Source organism: Saimiri boliviensis, chromosome 14 (assembly GCF_048565385.1).
Source record: "Saimiri boliviensis isolate mSaiBol1 chromosome 14, mSaiBol1.pri, whole genome shotgun sequence".
Taxonomy (NCBI): Eukaryota; Metazoa; Chordata; class Mammalia; order Primates; family Cebidae; genus Saimiri; species Saimiri boliviensis.
In genome coordinates, this window is record NC_133462.1 from 35,049,708 (window position 1) to 35,068,617 (window position 18,910).

General features: G+C 46.1%; 1 protein-coding gene across 1 annotated transcript in view; it reads left to right on the forward strand.

The window, feature by feature from the left end:
- Nucleotides 1-13,511, forward strand: part of LOC101048931 (uncharacterized) — a 33,075-nt gene extending 19,564 nt beyond the window's left edge. Inside the window, exons 6-8 of the mRNA XM_010329492.3 lie at nucleotides 5,318-5,453; nucleotides 5,972-6,032; nucleotides 8,743-13,511. Of these exons, the coding sequence (XP_010327794.2) occupies nucleotides 5,318-5,453; nucleotides 5,972-6,032; nucleotides 8,743-10,117 (1,572 nt within the window). The 3' untranslated portion in view covers nucleotides 10,118-13,511. The remainder of the gene's footprint in view (nucleotides 1-5,317; nucleotides 5,454-5,971; nucleotides 6,033-8,742) is intronic.
- Nucleotides 13,512-18,910: the final 5,399 nt, after the last annotated feature.

Here is an 18,910-nt window from a genome sequence, read left to right on the forward strand (position 1 = left end):
GTCTGTGACGGGACCTGGGCCTCCTTGCGGCGCCTCGCGGATCTGGGACCCAAATTCCCTGGCGCAGCTCGGCCCTCTGTCCCCTCGGCCGCAGGGTGAGGCTGGGCCGGCAGCCAGGACTCCAGGCGTCCTGTCTTGTTCCGTCCTTTCTCTGCGCGGGCAACTGTGGGCCCCGGCCCCAGAACCCTCTCTGGGCAGCTCCGCGTCTCGCCAGATTCTGCTGGGACGGGAGGGTCATGGAGGAATCCCACTGGGTTCGTGTGGGAGGAGCTGCGGTGTGTGGGGGGGTCCCTGTACGTTTTTTCCTGTTAAAAATTGAAGAGTTTGAGCAAACAGCGATTCATGAATGAGCAACACTCAGTCATGATTTGTGGTTTGTCACCAGAAAACTTTAAGAAGAATAGCATTTTATGGCCGGGTGCGGTGGCTCACGCCTGTAATCCCAACACTTTGGGAGGCCGAGGCGGGTGGATCATGAGGTCAAGAGATCGAGACCATCCTGGTCAACATGGTGAAACCCCGTCTCTACTAAAAATACAAAAAATTAGCTGGGCATGGTGGCGCGTGCCTGTAATCCCAGCCTCTCAGGAGGCTGAGGCAGGAGAATTGCCTGAACCCAGGAGGCGGAGGTTGCGGTGAGCCGAGATCGCGCCATTGCACTCCAGCCTGGGTAACAAGAGCGAAACTCCGTCTCAAAAAAAAAAAAAAAAAAAAAAAAAAGAAGAAGAAGAATAGCATTTTGTTAACGGTGGAGGATGTCCAGGTTTTTGGCGTCTTGAACAAAGAATTGGACAACACGCACAAAGCAAGCAAGGAATGAAAGGCTTTAACACTCAGTGTGCGAGCGGGCCTGAAGCACAGGGGCTCAAAGGCCCCGTTACAGAATTTTTGGGAGTTTAGCCCCTAGAGGATTCCATTGGTTATTTGGGGTATGCCCTATATAGAAGGAGAGGATGAAGTAAAGTTACAAAGTCATTTATTTCGCTTATGCCGTATGGAGAGGGTATTTCCTTTCATAGCTGAAATGTGAATGGGCCTTATGTTTCCTGCTTCCAGACCCTATTTTCCTGCCTCAATCTGAGTTGGATTTTGGTGTCCTTAGGTAGTTCCTTACATTGATAAACATACTTAAGTCTAATTGTTGCTGCTTTAAATTTGTTCACACTGTCTATGGAGACTGGTTTCCTCTTGCATTTTCCTAATCTATGGGATGCAGGTTCTCAAATCCTCCACCCTGCTACCCCACCCTAACTCCTCAACGGTTTGAAATTACATCTTATATTTTCAATTTCTTTCCCACATCTCCAAACATTAACTCTGCTTCTCCAGCTCACAGTATGATCAACTTTCTTTTGAGATGCAGTTTCGCTCTTGTTGCCCAAGCTGGAATGCAATGACATGATCTCAGCTCACTGTAGCCTCCACCTCCCGGGTTCAAGCGATTCTCCTGCCTCAGCCTCCTGTATCAACTCTCTTTATTGTAGAGTATATTTCTTCATCCTTTCTTTAACAAAGATGCAGTATTTTAGTGGTTTATCATCTTTTCACAGGGTCATGGATGACTTTTTAAAAAATATTTGTGTTCTACCTGGGCGCGGTGGCTCACACCTGTAATCCCAGCATTTTGGGACGCTGAGGTGGACAGATCACGAGGTCAGGAGATCAAGACCATCCTGGCTAACAAGGTGAAACCCTCTCTGTACTAAAAATACAAAAATTAGCCAGGCATGGTGGCACACACCTGTAGTCCTAGCTACTCAGGAGGCTGAGGCAGGAGAATCACTTAAACCAGAGAGGAGGAGGGTGCAGTGAGCCGAGATCATGCCACTGCACTCCAGCCTGGGCAACAGTGAGATTCCATCTCAAAATAAGTAAATAGATAAATAATAAAGTATTTGTGTTCTATTTCTGAAATTTCATAAGAGGAAAATAGAGAATAACCACTTGATACTCCAGTGAAAAACCCGTTCCTCTCTTATCTTCACTAGGCAAAGACACCATCTCAGAATATTTGTGGGTTTTTCCTTTTTTTTTTTTTTTGAGATGGTCTCACTGTCTCCAGGTTGGAGTGCAGTGGTGAAATCTCAGCTCACTGCAAACTTCGCCTCCCAGGTTCAAGCAATTATTCTGCCTCAGCCTCCTCAGTAGCTAGGACTACAGGCATGCACCACCATGCCCAGCTAATTTTTTTTGAGGCAGAGTGTCGCTCTGTTGCCCAGGCTGGAGTACAATGGCGCAAACTCAGCTCTCTGCAACCTCTGCCTTCCAGGTTGAAGTGATTCTCCTGCCTCAGCCTCCTGAGTAGCTGGGATGACAGGCATATGCCACCACACCCAACTAATTTTTTTGCATTTTTTAGTAGAGACCGAGTTTCACCATGTTGGTCAGGCTGGTCTCAAACTCCTGACCTCAGGTGATCCACCTGCCTCAAACTCCCAAAGTGCTGGGATTACAGGCGTGAGCCACCATGCCTGGCCCACAGACATTTTTTTTTTTTTTTTGAGACGGAATTTTGCTCTTGTTACCCAGGCTGGAGTGCAATGGCACGATCTCGGCTCACCGCAACCTCCACCTCCTGGGTTCAGGCAATTCTCCTGCCTCAGCCTCCTGAGTAGCTGGGATTACAGGCACGCACCACCATGCCCAGTTAATTTTTTGTATTTTTAGTAGAGACGGGGTTTCACCATGTTGACCAGGATGGTCTCGATCTCTTGACCTCGTGATCCACCCGCCTTGGCCTCCCAAAGTGCTGGGATTACAGGCTTGAGCCACCGCACCCGGCCCACACATTTTTAATTTTAATAAATATTTGCCTTTTGTCTTAAGATTGGGCCTCTTGGTTTTTGTTTTTTGTTTTGTTTTGTTTTTTTTTTTTTTTTTTTTGGTCAAAATTTTTTCTGCAATCAGCCTTCAGTAATTCATCAATTACAATTTAGGTTTTCCTACTCCAGTACTCATTCCCATAAAGGCTTCTGCTCATGCGTTTGTTTCAGTTAGTTGGGACTCTTATCAGATCAGTTGGTGGAACCCCTTGCAAAATCCAGTCTTTTTTTTGTCTTTTGTTTTTGGTTTCTGCTGCTTGAATCAGAACAAAATCTACCTTCCAGACGCCAGCAATGGTTAAAGTTTGTGAATAGGTATTTTTAAGGATACCCAGGCTCAGGACTGCTAATGTTAACTTTTTTCTACATACAAATTTGTAGGACTTTGTCATGAGAGATGCTATAAATCCACAGTACAAAGATACAGTAGGGGCAGCCCAGACAGTACATGTTTTTTACTAGATTCACCAGAAAAACACATTTTCCTATTCTGCTGTTGCTTTACCTCATAGCTCACTTCTATTATAAGAATTCAGGGCCCGGGCGCAGTGGCTCATGCCTTTAATCCCAGCACTTTGGAAGGCCGAGGCGGGCAGATCACGAGGTCAAGAGATTGAGACCATCCTGGCCAACATGGTGAAACCCCGTCTCTACTGAAAATATAAAAACTGGCCGGGCGCGGTGTCTCAAGCCTGTAATCCCAGCACTTTGGGAGGCCGAGGTGGGTGGATCACGAGGTCAAGAGATCGAGACCATCCTGGTCAACATGGTGAAACCCCGTCTCTACTAAAAATACAAAAAATTGTTGGTCGGGCGCGGTGGCTAACGCCTGTAATCCCAGCACTTTGGGAGGCCGAGGCGGGTGGATCACGAGGTAAAGAGATCGAGACCATCCTGGTCAACATGGTGAAACCCCGTCTCTACTAAAAATACAAAAAAATTAGCTGGGCATGGTGGTGTATGCCTGTAATCCCAGCTACTCAGGAGGCTGAGGCAGGAGAATTGCCTGAACCCAGGAGGCGGAGGTTGCAGTGAGCCGAGATGGCGCCATTGCACTCCAGCCTGGGTAACAAGAGCGAAACTCCGTCTCAAAAAAAAAAAAAAAAAAAAAGAGAATTCAGGGCCCGGGCGCAGTGGCTCATGCCTTTAATCCCAGCACTTTGGAAGGCCGAGGCGGGCAGATCACGAGGTCAAGAGATTGAGACCATCCTGGCCAACATGGTGAAACCCCGTCTCTACTGAAAATATAAAAACTGGTCGGGCGCGGTGGCTCAAGCCTGTAATCCCAGCACTTTGGGAGGCTGAGGTGGGTGGATCACGAGGTCAAGAGATCGAGACCATCCTGGTCAACATGGTGAAACCCCGTCTCTACCAAAAATACAAAAAAATTAGCTGGGCATGGTGGCGCGTGCCTGTAATCCCAGCTACTCAGGAGGCTGAGGCAGGAGAATTGCCTGAACCCAGGAGGCGGAGGTTGCGGTGAGCCGAGATTGCGCCATTGCACTCCAGCCTGGGTAACAAGAGCAAAACTCCGTCTCAAAAAAAAAATATATATATATATATATAAACTAGCTGGGCGTGGTGGAGCGCACCTATAGTCCCAGCTACTCGGGAAGCTGAAGCAAGAGAATTGCTTGAACTGGGAGCTGGAGGTTGCAGTGAGCGGAGATTGTGCCACTGCACTCCAGCCTGGTGGCACAGCAAGACTCCATCTCAAAAAAAAAAAAAATTAATTTGTTGAGTCTGGATGTGGTTGTTCATGCCTATAATCCTAGCATTTTGGGAGGCCAAGGCAGAAGGATTGCTTCAGCCCAGGAGTTCATTACCAACCTTGGCAATAGAGGGGGACCTTGTCTGTACTAAAAAAAGAAGCTACACATGGTGGCAAGCACCTGTAGTCCCAGCCACTCTGGAGGCTGGGGGAGAAGGATCACTTAAGCCAACGAGTCCAAGGCTACAGTCATACATGACAGTATCTGTACACTCAGGCCTGAGCAAGACCCCGTCTCTTTTTTTTTTTTTTGAGACAGAGTTTCACTCTTGTTACCCAGGCTGGAGTGCAATGGCACAATCTCGGCTCACCGCAACCTCCGCCTCCTGGGTTCAGGCAATTCTCCTTCCTCAGCCTCCTGAGTAGCTGGGATTACAGGCACGCGCCACCATGCCCAGCTAATTTTTTTTGTATTTTTAGTAGAGACGGGTTTTCACCATGTTGACCAGGTTGGTCTCGATCTCTCGACCTTGTGATCCACCCGCCTCGGCCTCCCAAAGTGCTGGGATTACAGGCTTGAGCCACCGCGCCCGGCAAGACCCCGTCTCTTAACAAAAAAGGACTTGGTTTGTGGGAGGACATGAGTATAGACAAAAAGTAAGAGGTGTGATGATAAAGTCATGGGATAAATGTTTGGAGTTCACAGTATCACCGGAACTTCTTAGGAAGAAAGTATAGGCCTCCAGGGCTATTAGTCTTACCCATCCTCCTTTACATATGTGAGATGTTTCAGGATTCAGTGGCCTTTGAGGATGTAGCTGTGAACTTCACCCAGGAGGAGTGGGCTTTGCTGGATCCTTCACAGAAAAATCTCTACAGGGATGTGATGCAGGAAACCTTCAAGAACCTGGCCTCTGTAGGTAAGGTTGACAATATTACTTCCCAGTGAATTAAAGAACAAATATTTCTAGCTCATCAGTGCTGTTCAGTGATTTGGAATATGGACAGAAAATACTTTGATGAATAAATAAGGCAGGGCTACCATGTGCCATGAATACAGAATCTAATGATTTTTTTTTTTTTTTGAGACGGAGTTTCGCTCTTGTTACCCAGGCTGGAGTGCAATGGTGCCATCTCGGCTCACCGCAACCTCCGCCTCCTGGGTTCAGGCAATTCTCCTGCCTCAGCCTCCTGAGTAGCTGGGATTACAGGCACGCACCACCATGCCCAGCTAATTTTTTGTATTTTTTTAGTAGAGACGGGGTTTCACCGTGTTGACCAGGATGGTCTCGATCTCTCGACCTCGTGATCCACCCGCCTCAGCCTCCCAAAGTGCTGGGATTACAGGCGTGAGCCACCGCGCCCGGCAGAATCTAATGATTTTTAAATAAATTCATACTAATTCTGGATCTGTGTTTCTTCTGGGTCTGTGTTTTAGGAAAAACATGGGAAGTCCAAAACATCGAAGATGAGTACAAAAATTCCAGGAGAAATCTAAGGTAATTTTCTCTTGTAAGACAAAGCAATGTCTCTGGAAAATCTTAAAATGTGAGAAAATATTAAAAAGAAGCAAAAGAGCTGGGCACAGTAGCTCACGCCTGTAATCCCAGCTCTTTGGGAGGCCGAAGTGGGCAGATCACCTGAGCTCGGGAGTTCAAGACCAGCCTGACCAACATGGAGAAACCCTGTCTCTACTAAAAATACAAAATTAGCTTGGTGTGGTGGCACATGGCTGTAATCCCAGCTACTGGAGAGACTGAGGCAGGAGAATTGCTTCAACCTGGGAGGCGGGGGTTTTGGTGAGCCAAGATCAATCATACCACTGCACTCTAGCCTGGGCAACAAGCAAAACTCTGTCTCAAATTAGAAAAAAAAAAAAAGAAGCAACAGAAATAAGCCCAGTATTGAATTTATATGTTCATAGAATGTTTACGTAAAAACATATATGTAAATGTAAGATAGGTTGGGCTGGGCACTATTGCTCATGCCTGAAATCCCAGTCCTTTGGGGTGTTCAGGCCAAAGGATTGCTAGGGGTCAGGAATTTGAGGCTGCAGTGAGTCATCATGGTACCACTACACTCCAATTTGGACAACAGGGTGAGTTGAAATCTCAACTCAAAAAAAAAGACGCACATGTTTAGTATTTGTAAAATAGTTCACTTGAAAATAGGATTAAGGGCTGGGTGTGGTGGCTCACGCCTGTAATCCTAGCACTTTGGGAAGCCGAGGTGGGTGGGTCACCTGAGGTCAGCAGTTCAAGACCAGCCTGGCTGTCATGGTGAAACTGCATCTTAAAAAAAAAAAAAAAGAAAGAAAAAAAAGAAAATAGGATTAAGAAACCCCATAGAAATATTAATTTTTTTTTTTTTTTTTAGACGGAGTTTCGCTCTTGTTACCCAGGCTGGAGTGCAATGGCACGATCTCAGCTCACCGCAACCTCCGCCTCCTGGGTTCAGGCAATTCTCCTGCCTCAGCCTCCTGAGTAGCTGGAATTACAGGCACGCACCACCATGCCCAGCTAATTTTTTTTTATTTTAGTAGAGACTGGGTTTCACTATGTTGACCAGGATGGTCTCAGTCTCTTGACCTTGTGATCCACCCGCCTTGGCCTCCCAAAGTGCTGGGATTACAGGCTTGAGCCACCACGCCCGGCCCGAGATACTAATTTTTAAACAATGTATATACCCAGGCCATCTTGTACAGCATATGGTCCATTAACATTCAAATAATTCAGGTCACACCTGTAATCTCAGCACTTTAGGAGGCTGAGGTGGGTGGATGATGAGGTCGAGATCGAGACCATCCTGGTCAACGTGGTGAAACCCCATCTCTACTATAAATACAAAAAATTAGCTGGGCATGGTGGCAGGTGCCTGTAATCCCAGCTACTCAGGAGGCTGAGGCAGGAGAATTGCCTGAATCCAGGAGGCGGAGGTTGCGGTGAACCAAGATCGCACGATTGCACTCCAGTCTGAGTAACAAGAGCGAAACTACGTCTCAAAACAAAAACAAAAACAAAAAATTCAAATAATTCAGACAGAGCAGAAAGCTGACACTTTGCTGGGCAGTGTCAAAAATACAAGTGTAATACATGTTAATGAATATAAATCACTTTTTTTGCCTTCTTTTTTGAGATAAGAATCCCACTTTGTCACCCAGGCTGGAATGGAGTGGTGTAGTTTCAACTTACTGCAACTGCCATTGCCTAGGTCCAAGGTATTCTTGTGTCCTAGCATCCCAAGTAGTTGGGATTACTGGCATACACCATGACACCAAGCCAATTTTTGTATTTTTAGTTGAGAGAGGACTTCACCATGTTGGCCAGGGTGATCTCAAACTCCTGGCATCAAGCAATCTGCCTGCCTCAGCCTCCCAAAGTGCTGGGATTACAGGCATGAGCCACTATACCCAGCCAATATAAATCACTGTATAGCACTTTAGGAGGCCGAGGTGGGTGGATCATCTGAGGTCAGGAGTTCAAGACCAGCCTGGCCATCATGGTGAAACTCCACCTTAAAAAAAAAAAAAAAATCGGCCGGGTGCGGTGGCTCAAGCCTGTAAGCCCAGCACTTTGGGAGGGCAAGGCGGGTGGATCACGAGGTCAAGATATCGAGACCATCCTGGTCAACATGGTGAAACCCCGTCTCTACTAAAAATACAAAACATTAGCTGGGCATGGTGGCGTGTGCCTGTAATCCCAGCTACTCAGGAGGCTGAGGCAGGAGAATTGCCTGAACCCAGGAGGCGGAGGTTGCGGTGAGCCGAGATCGTGCCATTGCACTCCAGCCTGGGTAACAAGAGCAAAACTCCATCTCAAAAAAAAAAAAAAAAAAAAAAAATCACTAAAAAAATTTTTTTTTGAGATGGAGTTTCACTCTTGTCACCCAGGCCAGAGTGCAATGGCACCATCTTGGCTCACTTCAACCTCCACCTCCTGGGTTCAAGCAATTCTCCCACCTCAGCTTTCCGAGTAGCTGGGATCATAAGCACCCACCATCATGCCCAGCTAATTTTTATATTTTTAGCAGAAATGGGGTTTCACCATGTTGGCCATGGGGTCTAATTCCTGACCTCAGGTGACCCACCCACCTCGGCCTCCCAAAGTGCTGGGATTACAGGCATGGGCCACCATTCCTGGCTCTATAAATCACTTTTAATCAAATCCTTAACAATGTGCTTCTCATTTTTCACTGAAATCTTCTTATTAGAGAGAAACTCTTTGAAAGTAAAGAAAGTAATCACTGTAGAGAAAGCTTCAACCGGATTGCAGATGACATGCTGAACAAGAAAACTCTTCCTGGAGTAACATCATGTGCAAGCAGTGTGTGTAGAGAAGTTGGCCTGGGTCATTCATCTCTTAACAGGCATATCAGAGCTGACACTGGACACAAGTTGTATAGGTATCAGGAATATGAAGAGAATCCATATAGAAATAAGCAATGTAAGCAAGTCTTCAGTTATCTTGACTCCTTTCAATCACATGATAGAGCTTGCACTAAAGAGAAATGTGAAGAAACCTTCATTTCCCATTCATGCATTCAAAGACACAGGGTAGTGCACAGTGGAGATGTGTCTTATAAATGTAAGTACTGTGGGAAAGCCTTCTATTTTCTCAGTTTATGCCTTATCCATGAACGAATTCACAGTAGTGTGAAACCATATGAGTGTAAACAATGTGGTAAAGCCTTTACTCGTTCTTCTACCCTTCAAATCCATGAAAGAACTCACACAGGAGTGAAAGCCTATGAATGTAAGAAATGTGGGAACACATTCAGTTTTCCTAGTGAAATTTGTAGACATAAAAGGTCTCACACTGGAGAAAAACGCTATGAGTGTAAGCAATGTGGGAAAGTCTTCATTTCTTTCAGTTCCATTCAATATCATAAAATGACTCACACTGGGGAGAAACCCTATGAATGTAAGCAGTGTGGGAAAGCCTTTAGATGTGGCTCACACCTTCAAAAGCATGGAAGGAGTCACACTGGAGAGAAACCTTATGAATGCAGGCAATGTGGTAAAGCCTTCAGATGTACCTCGGACCTTCAACGGCATGGAAAGACACACACTGAAGATAAACCCTATGGTTGTAAGCAGTGTGGGAAAGGCTTTCCATGTGCCTCACAACTTCAAATGCATGAAAGGACACACGGTGGAGAGAAACCCCATGAATGTAAGGAATGTGGAAAAGTATTCAAGTATTTTTCTTCCTTGCGTATACATGAAAGGATGCACACTGGAGAGAAGCCCCATGAATGTAAGCAGTGCGGAAAAGCATTCAGGTATTTCTCTTCTTTGCATATACATGAAAGGACACACACTGGAGATAAGCCATATGAGTGTAAGGTATGTGGCAAAGCCTTCACTTGTTCCAGTTCCATTCGATATCATGAAAGGACTCACACTGGAGAGAAACCCTATGAATGTAAGCACTGTGGTAAGGCCTTTATTTCCAATTACATTCGATATCATGAAAGGACTCACACTGGAGAGAAACCCTATCAATGCAAGCAATGTGGCAAAGCCTTTATTCGTGCCAGTTCATGTCGAGAACATGAAAGAACAACTCATACCATTAATGTATGAGAAATCCTATTAGTTTTAGAAATAGGAGCATTCTTTTGTCCCACTTCCTTCGAAAGATGAGAAGAGAGAGTGGTGAAAGAACTTCTGGATAATTGCCTTTTGAGTTGAGAGACCTGAAAAAGGACAATAAAATCCAGAAGGACTTGGATGGTTCTGTAATATAATTCAACTATAGCCAATCTTGTATGAGATTTCAAAGGCACAGAAAAGGCATCAGTCACATATTAGAGGCACCACACAGGGAGAGAGGTATGTGGCTACCTGCTTCCAGCCCATTTTCCTGTCCTTTTTTTTTTTTTTGAGACAGAGTTTCGCTCTTGTTACCCAGGCTGGAGTGCAATGGCACAATCTTGGCTCACCACAACCTCTACCTCCTGGGTTCAAGCAATTCTCCTGCCTCAGCCTCATGAGTAGCTGGGATTACAGGCACGCGCTACCATGCCCAGCTAATTTTTTGTATTTTTAGTAGAGACGGGGTTTCACTATGTTGACCAGGATAGTCTCAATCTCTTGACCTCATGATTCAACCGCCTCGGCCTCCCAAAGTGCTGGGATTACAGGCTTGAGCCACTGCGCCTGATGCTTTCCTGATTGTTAAAGGAGAGTATCCCGCAAATCACTTGTCTCCATTCCTGAGTTGTAGGTCTCCAGAGGTGTCCCCAGGTGCTCCACATTGAAGATACATGCCCACTTTGCTATTTCTTCAGAAATTTTAAAATGTTGACCAGAGAACTAATAAATCTGTTATGGTTGGAAATACTCTCTAATGCTCAATTCTTCTATAGACTGAGCTTAAGGTCTACTTTGTATTGCAAGCACTGTTGTTTCTACAGGTAGTGACCCTGTTCTTGATTAAACCAACTAGATGGAAGCTTGTTCTTCTGCTGCATTGTGCAGTGACTGGTCTCACCAAGGGCTTTTGTGTGACAAGAGCCACCTTGCTCTTACCAGGAAATTTCAAGTGTTTCCTGTTATTCACAACTAAATGTGATGTCTCACTTCATTTTTAATTTTATATGAATATACCTAAAATAAATAAATAAAATAAAATGAAAATAAAAACACCATGTGGCTTCTTGGAAACAAAGACTTCTGTTCATGTATTTTAGAAATCTGTTTATTAACTGTTTATAACAACTGCATAATAGATACTATCTTTTAATTAAGAAGCTATATTACAACATCCCATTAGCATCAAGTATTAGATCAAGTTGATACTGTTAACATGTTATCCCTTGGACATTGAGAGCCAATGTAAATATGGATGTCAGGCATATTTTTCCTCATGTAAATTTTACTGTCCATGCTTATATTCTTTGTTTTTATTTGGGTCATGAATTTATTCTAAACACCAAAGGTCATCTCATGTTCTTCTGAGTGACTTCTCACCAAAGACCACCAGTGGTGGAAAGAGTGTAATATACTGTAGTAATGAATGTGACCAAAAGCCATAGATGACTGTGAGATGTAGGAGAATTACAAGGTAAATGTTTTCTTCTGTCACATTTCAAGACATGGTTAAAGAATTAGTTGTTTTTTATTGATCCATCATGGTAACTAATTCTTTAACCATGTCTTGAAATGTGACAGAAGAAAACATTTAAAATCATACACGTTGCAGGTGTATGACATGTGTCTGTTCAGTGGCAGAAGACTCAGCCTTCTGGTGAGGGGAGGCCAGCCATCAGACTTCTGAACCAGTTTTTGCCATGCTATTCTCTAAACCCTGATATATTCCCTACAATATGTAGACATTGTTTACCATAACACACTTCAGTTAAAATATATACATTCACTTCTTATTAACGTATATACTTTCTATCTATGTTTTTGTAGAGATGGAGTCTCCCTATGTTTCCCTAGATGTTCTTTGCCTCCTGGATCATGTGATTCTCCCATCTCCCCAGGTGCTGGGATTACAGATAAGAGCCACCACAGCCAGCTACTACTTTAATTTAAAAATCACCTGGAGTCCTGCTGGTTGCGGTGGCTCACACCTGGAATCCCAACACTTTGGGAGGCCAAGGCGGGTGGATCACCTGAGTTCAGGAGTTCAACACCAGCCTGGCCAATGTTGTGAAACCCTGCCTCTATGAAAAATATAAAAATTAGCCGGGCGCGGTGGCTCAAGCCTGTAATCCCAGCACTTTGAGAGGCCGAGGCGGGTGGATCACGAGGTCAACAGATCGAGACCATCCTGGTCAACATGGTGAAACCCCGTCTCTACTAAAAATACAAAAAACTAGCTGGGCGTGGTGGCGCGTGCCTGTAATCCCAGCTACATAGGAGGCTGAGGCAGGAGAATTGCCTGAGCCCAGGAGGCGGAGGTTGCAGTGAACCGAGATCACGCCATTGCACTCCAGCCTGGGTAACAAGAGCGAAACTCCGTCTCAAAAAAAAAGAAAAATATAAAAATTAGGCAGGCACGATGGCATGTGCCTGTAATCGCAGCTACTCGGGAGTCTGAAGCACGAGAATCGCTTCAACCCAGGAAGTAGAGGATGCAATGAGCTGAGACTGTGCATTGGACTCTAGCCTGGGCAATGGAGCAAGACCCTATCTAAAAAAAAAAAAAAAAAAATACTCAGGGGAAGTTCTTTGAGAAAAGCAAAGTCAATGAAGCTTCCTCTTGTGGTGAGGGTGGCATTAACATCCACACACTAAAGTGGAAAATCTCAATATGTTTTTCCTATGCATTCACATAACACGATGCCTCTTGCTCTGTTGTGTTCAGACTAAGATGTTGTCTCATGACAAGTTTTGGCACGCTCATTTCTCCAGTGATGCACATAATGAATCCTCACCATCTGTATATGAGCTGAACTAAAACACTGCATGGGAGCAGTGAGACAAAACTGCTCCCAGGTTATGGATATTGCTCTATAGTCCTCAGTTGGAATTCTAAATCAAACTCATTTTTATTTTATTTTATTTTTTTTTGGATGGAGTTTCACTCTTGTTGCCCAGGCTAGAGTGCAATGGGCAATCCCGGCTCAACACAATCTCTGCCTCCCAGTTTCAAGCAATTCTTCTGCCTTAGCCTCCCGAGTAGCTGGGATTACAGGCATGCGCCACCATGCCCAGCTAAGGTTTTGTATTTTTAGTAGAGACGGGGTTTCACCATGTTGACCAGGATGGTCTCGTTCTCTTGACCTCGTGATCCACCCGTCTCGGCCTCCCAAAGTGCTGGGATTACAGGCTTGAGCTACCACGCCCAGAAATCAAACTCTTTTTTTTTTTTTTTTTTTTTTTTTGAGACGGAGTTTCGATCTTGTTACCCAGGCTGGAGTGCAATGGCGCGATCTCGGCTCACCGCAACCTCCGCCTCCTGAGTTCAAGCAATTCTCCTGCCTCAGCCTCCCAAGCTGGGATTACAGGCATGCGCCACCACACCCAGCTAATTTTTGTATTTTTAGTAGAGACAGGGTTTCAGCATGTTGACCAGGATGGTCTCGATCTATTGACCTCGTGATCCGCCCGCCTCTGCCTCCCAAAGTGCTGGGATTACAGGCATGAGCCACCGCGCCCGGCCTCAAACTCATTTTTATTCTTTGTTCTTTTTTGTTTGTTTTGTTTTTTTTGATGGAGTTTCACTCTTGTTTCTCTCCACTGTGAATTCTTTCATGACATTCAAAGGAAATGAAATAAATGAAAGCTTTTCCACATTTCTTACATTCATAAGGCTTCTTGCCAGTGTGACTCCTTTTCATGTCTAGGAAAGGATCTGGTACTATGAAAAGCTTTCCATACATGTTACATTCATACAGGCTCTCCCCTGTGAGAGTTCTCTTGTGTACTTGAAAGGAAATGGGATGGGTGAAGGCTTTACCACATTGTTGACATTCATATCGCTTATCCCCATGGACAGTGTTAAAGAAATTAAAAGCAGCAACTGGACTGAAGTATTTCTAGTGTACCTAGGTTCTACCTAAGGAACTGAACTACAGCTAAAATGCAATTCTAAATTTTTCTGAAAAACACAAACCATGACTGGGTGATTCTCATTCATAAATCACTATATTCTCAAACTCTTTAATTTTTAACTACCCCAGTTTAATTTTTGTTTATCTATATATTATAAAGGACATTACAAAGGATATAAATGAACAACCAGATAAGAATGATAGAACAACATGTGGGGTGGGGGATACAGAACCTCCTTGCTTTCTCTGGGTGCCCCAACATCCCAGCATCACCATGTGTTCAGCAACCCAGAAGCTCCTCAGTTTTTTAACAGGAATAAAACGTACTGGGGACCCCAAGGACTGCAGTTCCTACCACAAGAGCCCCAGACAAGGCAGGACTCTCATGTCACATGTGACCCTGGTACAATCTGGGCACAGAGCTGTCCAGAGAGGGCTCCGGGACCAGTCACCAGGCAGGGACGGGACAGGATGCCAGGGGTTGTGGCTGCTGGCCCAATCTCATCCTGCAGACAAGGGGACTGAGAGCCAAGATGCACCAGGAGAACTTGGGTCCCAAACCCTGAAGTCGCATGCAGAGAGCCTGGGGTCCCACCACTGCTGGTTCTGGCCATTTACAACCAGCCCCTGCCCGGTCTCGGGTTGCTGGCCCCGAACACTCACCATTTCCCAGCTTTCAGGTGTCCTAGCTTCCTCTCTAGGGCTCCTGTGACTAGTGCAGGTCACAGCGCAGGCGACAGTTGTGGTGGAGGGACCTGGCCCCTCTCACAGCTGGAAAGACCAGATCCCAACCTCAGTGGGCACTGTCACCAGGGTGAGAACAGGAATGCATCCCCACCTTCCCAGGATGTACAGTTGGCAGGGTTTACCCCAGCATTCCTGACTGGATAGGGGTCCAGGCCCCATCCCCTCACCGCGGAGTGACAGTGGAAGCCCTGGGTAACCTGACCTGCGGAGCTCTCTCCCTACAACTTGGGTGTTGGATATTTTCATTTTAGTGAAATTGTTCCTGACTTTTTTTTTTTTTTTTTTTTTTTTTTGAGACGGAGTTTCGTTCTCGTTACCCAGGCTGGAGTGCAATGGCACGATCTCGGCTCACCGCAACCTCCGCCTCCTGGGTTCAGGCAATTCTCCTGCCTCAGCCTCCTGAGTAGCTGGGATTACAGGCACGCACCACCATGCCCAGCTAATTTTTTTGTATTTTTTTAGTAGAGACGGGGTTTCACTATGTTGACCAGGATGGTCTCGATCTCTTGACCTCGTGATCCACCCGCCTCGGCCTCCCAAAGTGCTGGGATTACAGGCTTGAGCCACCGCGCCCGGCCTAATTGTTCCTGATTTTTTGACAAGTTACTATCTTCTTCATCATTCAAAGGGCTGTCCCTGCTCCTTCATTCTGCATTGGGGTGTCAAGTGTGTGTTGGGAATTCCAGACTCTGTGCAGTGGAGCAATCTCATCACCTCAGAGCCAGAGGGGAACCAAGACCAGGCCAGGCATGACTGGATCAGGAGGGAGAGGCAGGTGTCCTTCAGAAAGTGGCAACCAGGGATGAGACGTGGCCAAGGCCTTCTCCCAGACCCCCAATCCCCTCCTTCCAGACCTTCACATTCACCAACCAGAAACTCTTACCAGGTGACAGTCTAAGTTTCTGAGCTAAACAGACAACTTCATAAACGGTTTTTCCAGGTGAGGTCCCAAACAATTGTCTCTAAACCTGACCTTCACAGGTTTCCTTCATATATAGATTACTGTCTGACGCCAGTGACCCTATGCATGTCAAAAACCAAAACACTGTCCCGGAATATGGCCCCAGGCTCCAGAAGTCCAACCACAGAAAGGACGGCACCCCTCAAGGGCGTCTGCACAAGAGTCTCCTGCTTTCCAGGGCTCTGCAGATTGTCAGAATCCATACTGCTTCTGGAGCAGCTTTGAGCAGCTGGAGGCCACTTGCAGAAGAGGTTGGGCCACCCAGGAAGCACCCAAGGGAGCTCCACTTTCCTCCCTCTGAGGCCTCCAAACTGGCCTGAGTGATCACTGCCCTCAGCCTCTGCTGCCCACTACAGGTTACTTGCAGTGTTACCTGCAGGGAGGGACTGTGGATACAACTACGTGGGAGGCCAAGTACCACGGCTCAAGCCTGTAGTCCAGGACTGTAGGATGGCAAGGTGGGAGGAGTGCTAGCAACCCAGAGCTCAAGACCATCCTGGACAAGGCAAAACCCTGTCTTTACTAAAAATACAAACATTAGCTGGGTGTGGTGTCACATGCCTGTAGTCCCAGCCACTTGGAAGGGTGAGATCAGATCACCTGAGCCCAGGGAGGTCGAGGCTGCAATGAGCCATGATCCCACCACTGCACTCCAGCCTGCGTGACAGAGTAAGACCCTGTCTTTAAAAAAGCTACTAAAAGAAAATTTTTAAATAGTTTTAAAAATTAGCTGGATGAGGTGGCCTGTGACTATAACTTCTAGCTACTTAAGAGGCTGAGGCAGGGCCAGGCAAAATGCCTCACAACTATAATCCCAGTGCTTTGGGAGGCCAGGGCAGGAGGACTGCTTGAGCACAGGAGTTCAAGACTAGTCTGGGCCACATGGCAAAACCTCAACTTTACCAATAAAACAAAAATTAGCCAAGTGTGGTGACGAGCACTTGTGTTCCCAGCTACTAAGAAGGCTGAGGCTGGAGGAGCCCAATGAGTTCAAGGCTACAGTGAGCTATGATTGCACCACTGCACTTCAACCTGGGTGACAGAGGGAGACTTTAAAAATTAATATCCTGGCCGGGCGTGGTGGCTCAAGCTTGTAATCTCAGTACTTTGGGAGGCCGAGGCGGGCGGATCACGAGGTCGAGAGATCTAGACCATCCTGGTCAACATGGTGAAACCCCGTCTCTACTAAAAATACAAAAAATTAGCTGGGCATGGTGGTGCGTGCCTGTAATCCCAGCTACTCAGGAGGCTGAGGCAGGAGAATTGCCTGAACCCAGGAGGCGGAGGTTGCGGTGAGCCGAGATCGTGCCATTGCACTCCAGCCTGGGTAACAAGAGCAAAACTCCGTCTCAAAAAAAAAAAAAAAAAAAAAAAAAAAAAAAAAAAAAATTAATATCCTGAGTCGGGCACGGTGGCTCAAGCCTGTAATCCCAGCACTTTGGGAGGCCAAAGCAGGTGGATCACGAGGTCAAGAGATCGAGACCATCCTGGTCAACATGGTGAAACCCCGTCTCTACTAAAAATACAAAAAATTAGCTGGGCATCGTGGTGCATGCCTGTAATCCCAGCTACTCAGGAGGCTGAGGCAGGAGAATTGCCTGAATCCAGGAGGCAGAGGTTGCAGTGAGCCGAGATCGTGCCATTGCACTCCAGCCTGGGTAACAAGAGCGAAACTCCGTCTCAAAAAAAAAAAAAAAAAAAAAAAATTAATATCCTGGCCAAGCATGGTGGCTCACACCTGTAATCCTAGCACTTTGGAAGGCAGAGGCAGGTGGATCACCTGAGTTCAGGAGTTCATGACCAGCCTGGCAAACATGGTGAAACCTTGTCTCTACTAAAAATACAAAATTAGTTGGGTAAGGTGGCGCATGCCTGTAGTCCCAGCTACTTGGGAGGCTGCGGCAGGAGAATTGCTTGAACCCAGGAGGCAGAGGTTGCCGTGAACAGAGATCGTGTCAATGCACTCCAGCCTGGTGACAAGAGTGAGACTCTGTCTCAAACAAACAAACAAACAAACACCCATGATCAGAGTGAAAGCTATGAACAATTTACCAGTGGCAACAATTCTCCTTCCTGTATAACACCTGAGTTTTCTTACTGGAGAAGTTCTCAAAGAGTTACATTCCACCTTTTGGAATTAAAACAATTTTTGTATATACCTTTTTTGTATTACTTTGACCATGGTCTGACATATGCCTTAAGTTAAAGGTTTAAGAGGCCTATTGAAAGGGAGACATGCAAAGAGAATGTAACTTAGGTTCACATTTGTAATTACTACACCTCTTACATATAACTTGGTGCTGTTGCAACTGATTTGTGGGGTCAGACATAAATAGCAAACATTCTTAATCATGTATAATCAACCATAAATAAAAATAAACTGAGGCATTACAAAAAAAAAAAAAATCACTCAAAATTCCCAGATAAGAGCAAGGTGCTTTTTCTCACATCAAAGTCCTGGGTGACACCAGTCACTACACAATGCAGGACAGAAACAAGTTCCCATCACTAGCTGGTTTTCAGGGCAGTATAGTTAACTGTCAGAATGAACTGAGAACAGAGTCACTGCCAGCAGAAAAATGCTTGCAGGCCGGGCACAGTGGCTCACACCTGTAATCGCAGCACTCTGGGAGGTCAAGGCAGGTGGATCACGAGGTCAAGAGATCAAGACCGGCCGGGCGCGGTGGCTCAAGCCTGTAATCCCAGCACTTTGGGAGGCCGAGGTGGGTGGATCACGAGGTCGAGAGATCGAGACCATCCTGGTCAACATGGTGAAACCCCGTCTCTACTAAAAATACAAAACATTAGCTGGGCATGGTGGCACGTGCCTGTAATCCCAGCTACTCAGGAGGCTAAGGCAGGAGAATTGCCTGAACCCAGGAGGCGGAGGTTGCGGTGAGCCGAGATCGCGCCATTGCGCTCCAGCCTGGGTAACAAGAGCAAAACTCCGTCTCAAAAAAAAAAAAAAAAAAAAAAAGAGATCAAGACCATCCTGACCAACATGGTGAAATCCCATCTCTACCAAAATACAAAAATCAGCTGGGTGTGGTGGCGTGTGCCTGTAGTCCAGCTACTTGGGAGGCTGAGGCAGGAGAATTGCTTGAACCCGGGAAGCAGAGGTTGCCATGAGCCGAGATTGCACCACTGCACTCCAGCCTGGTG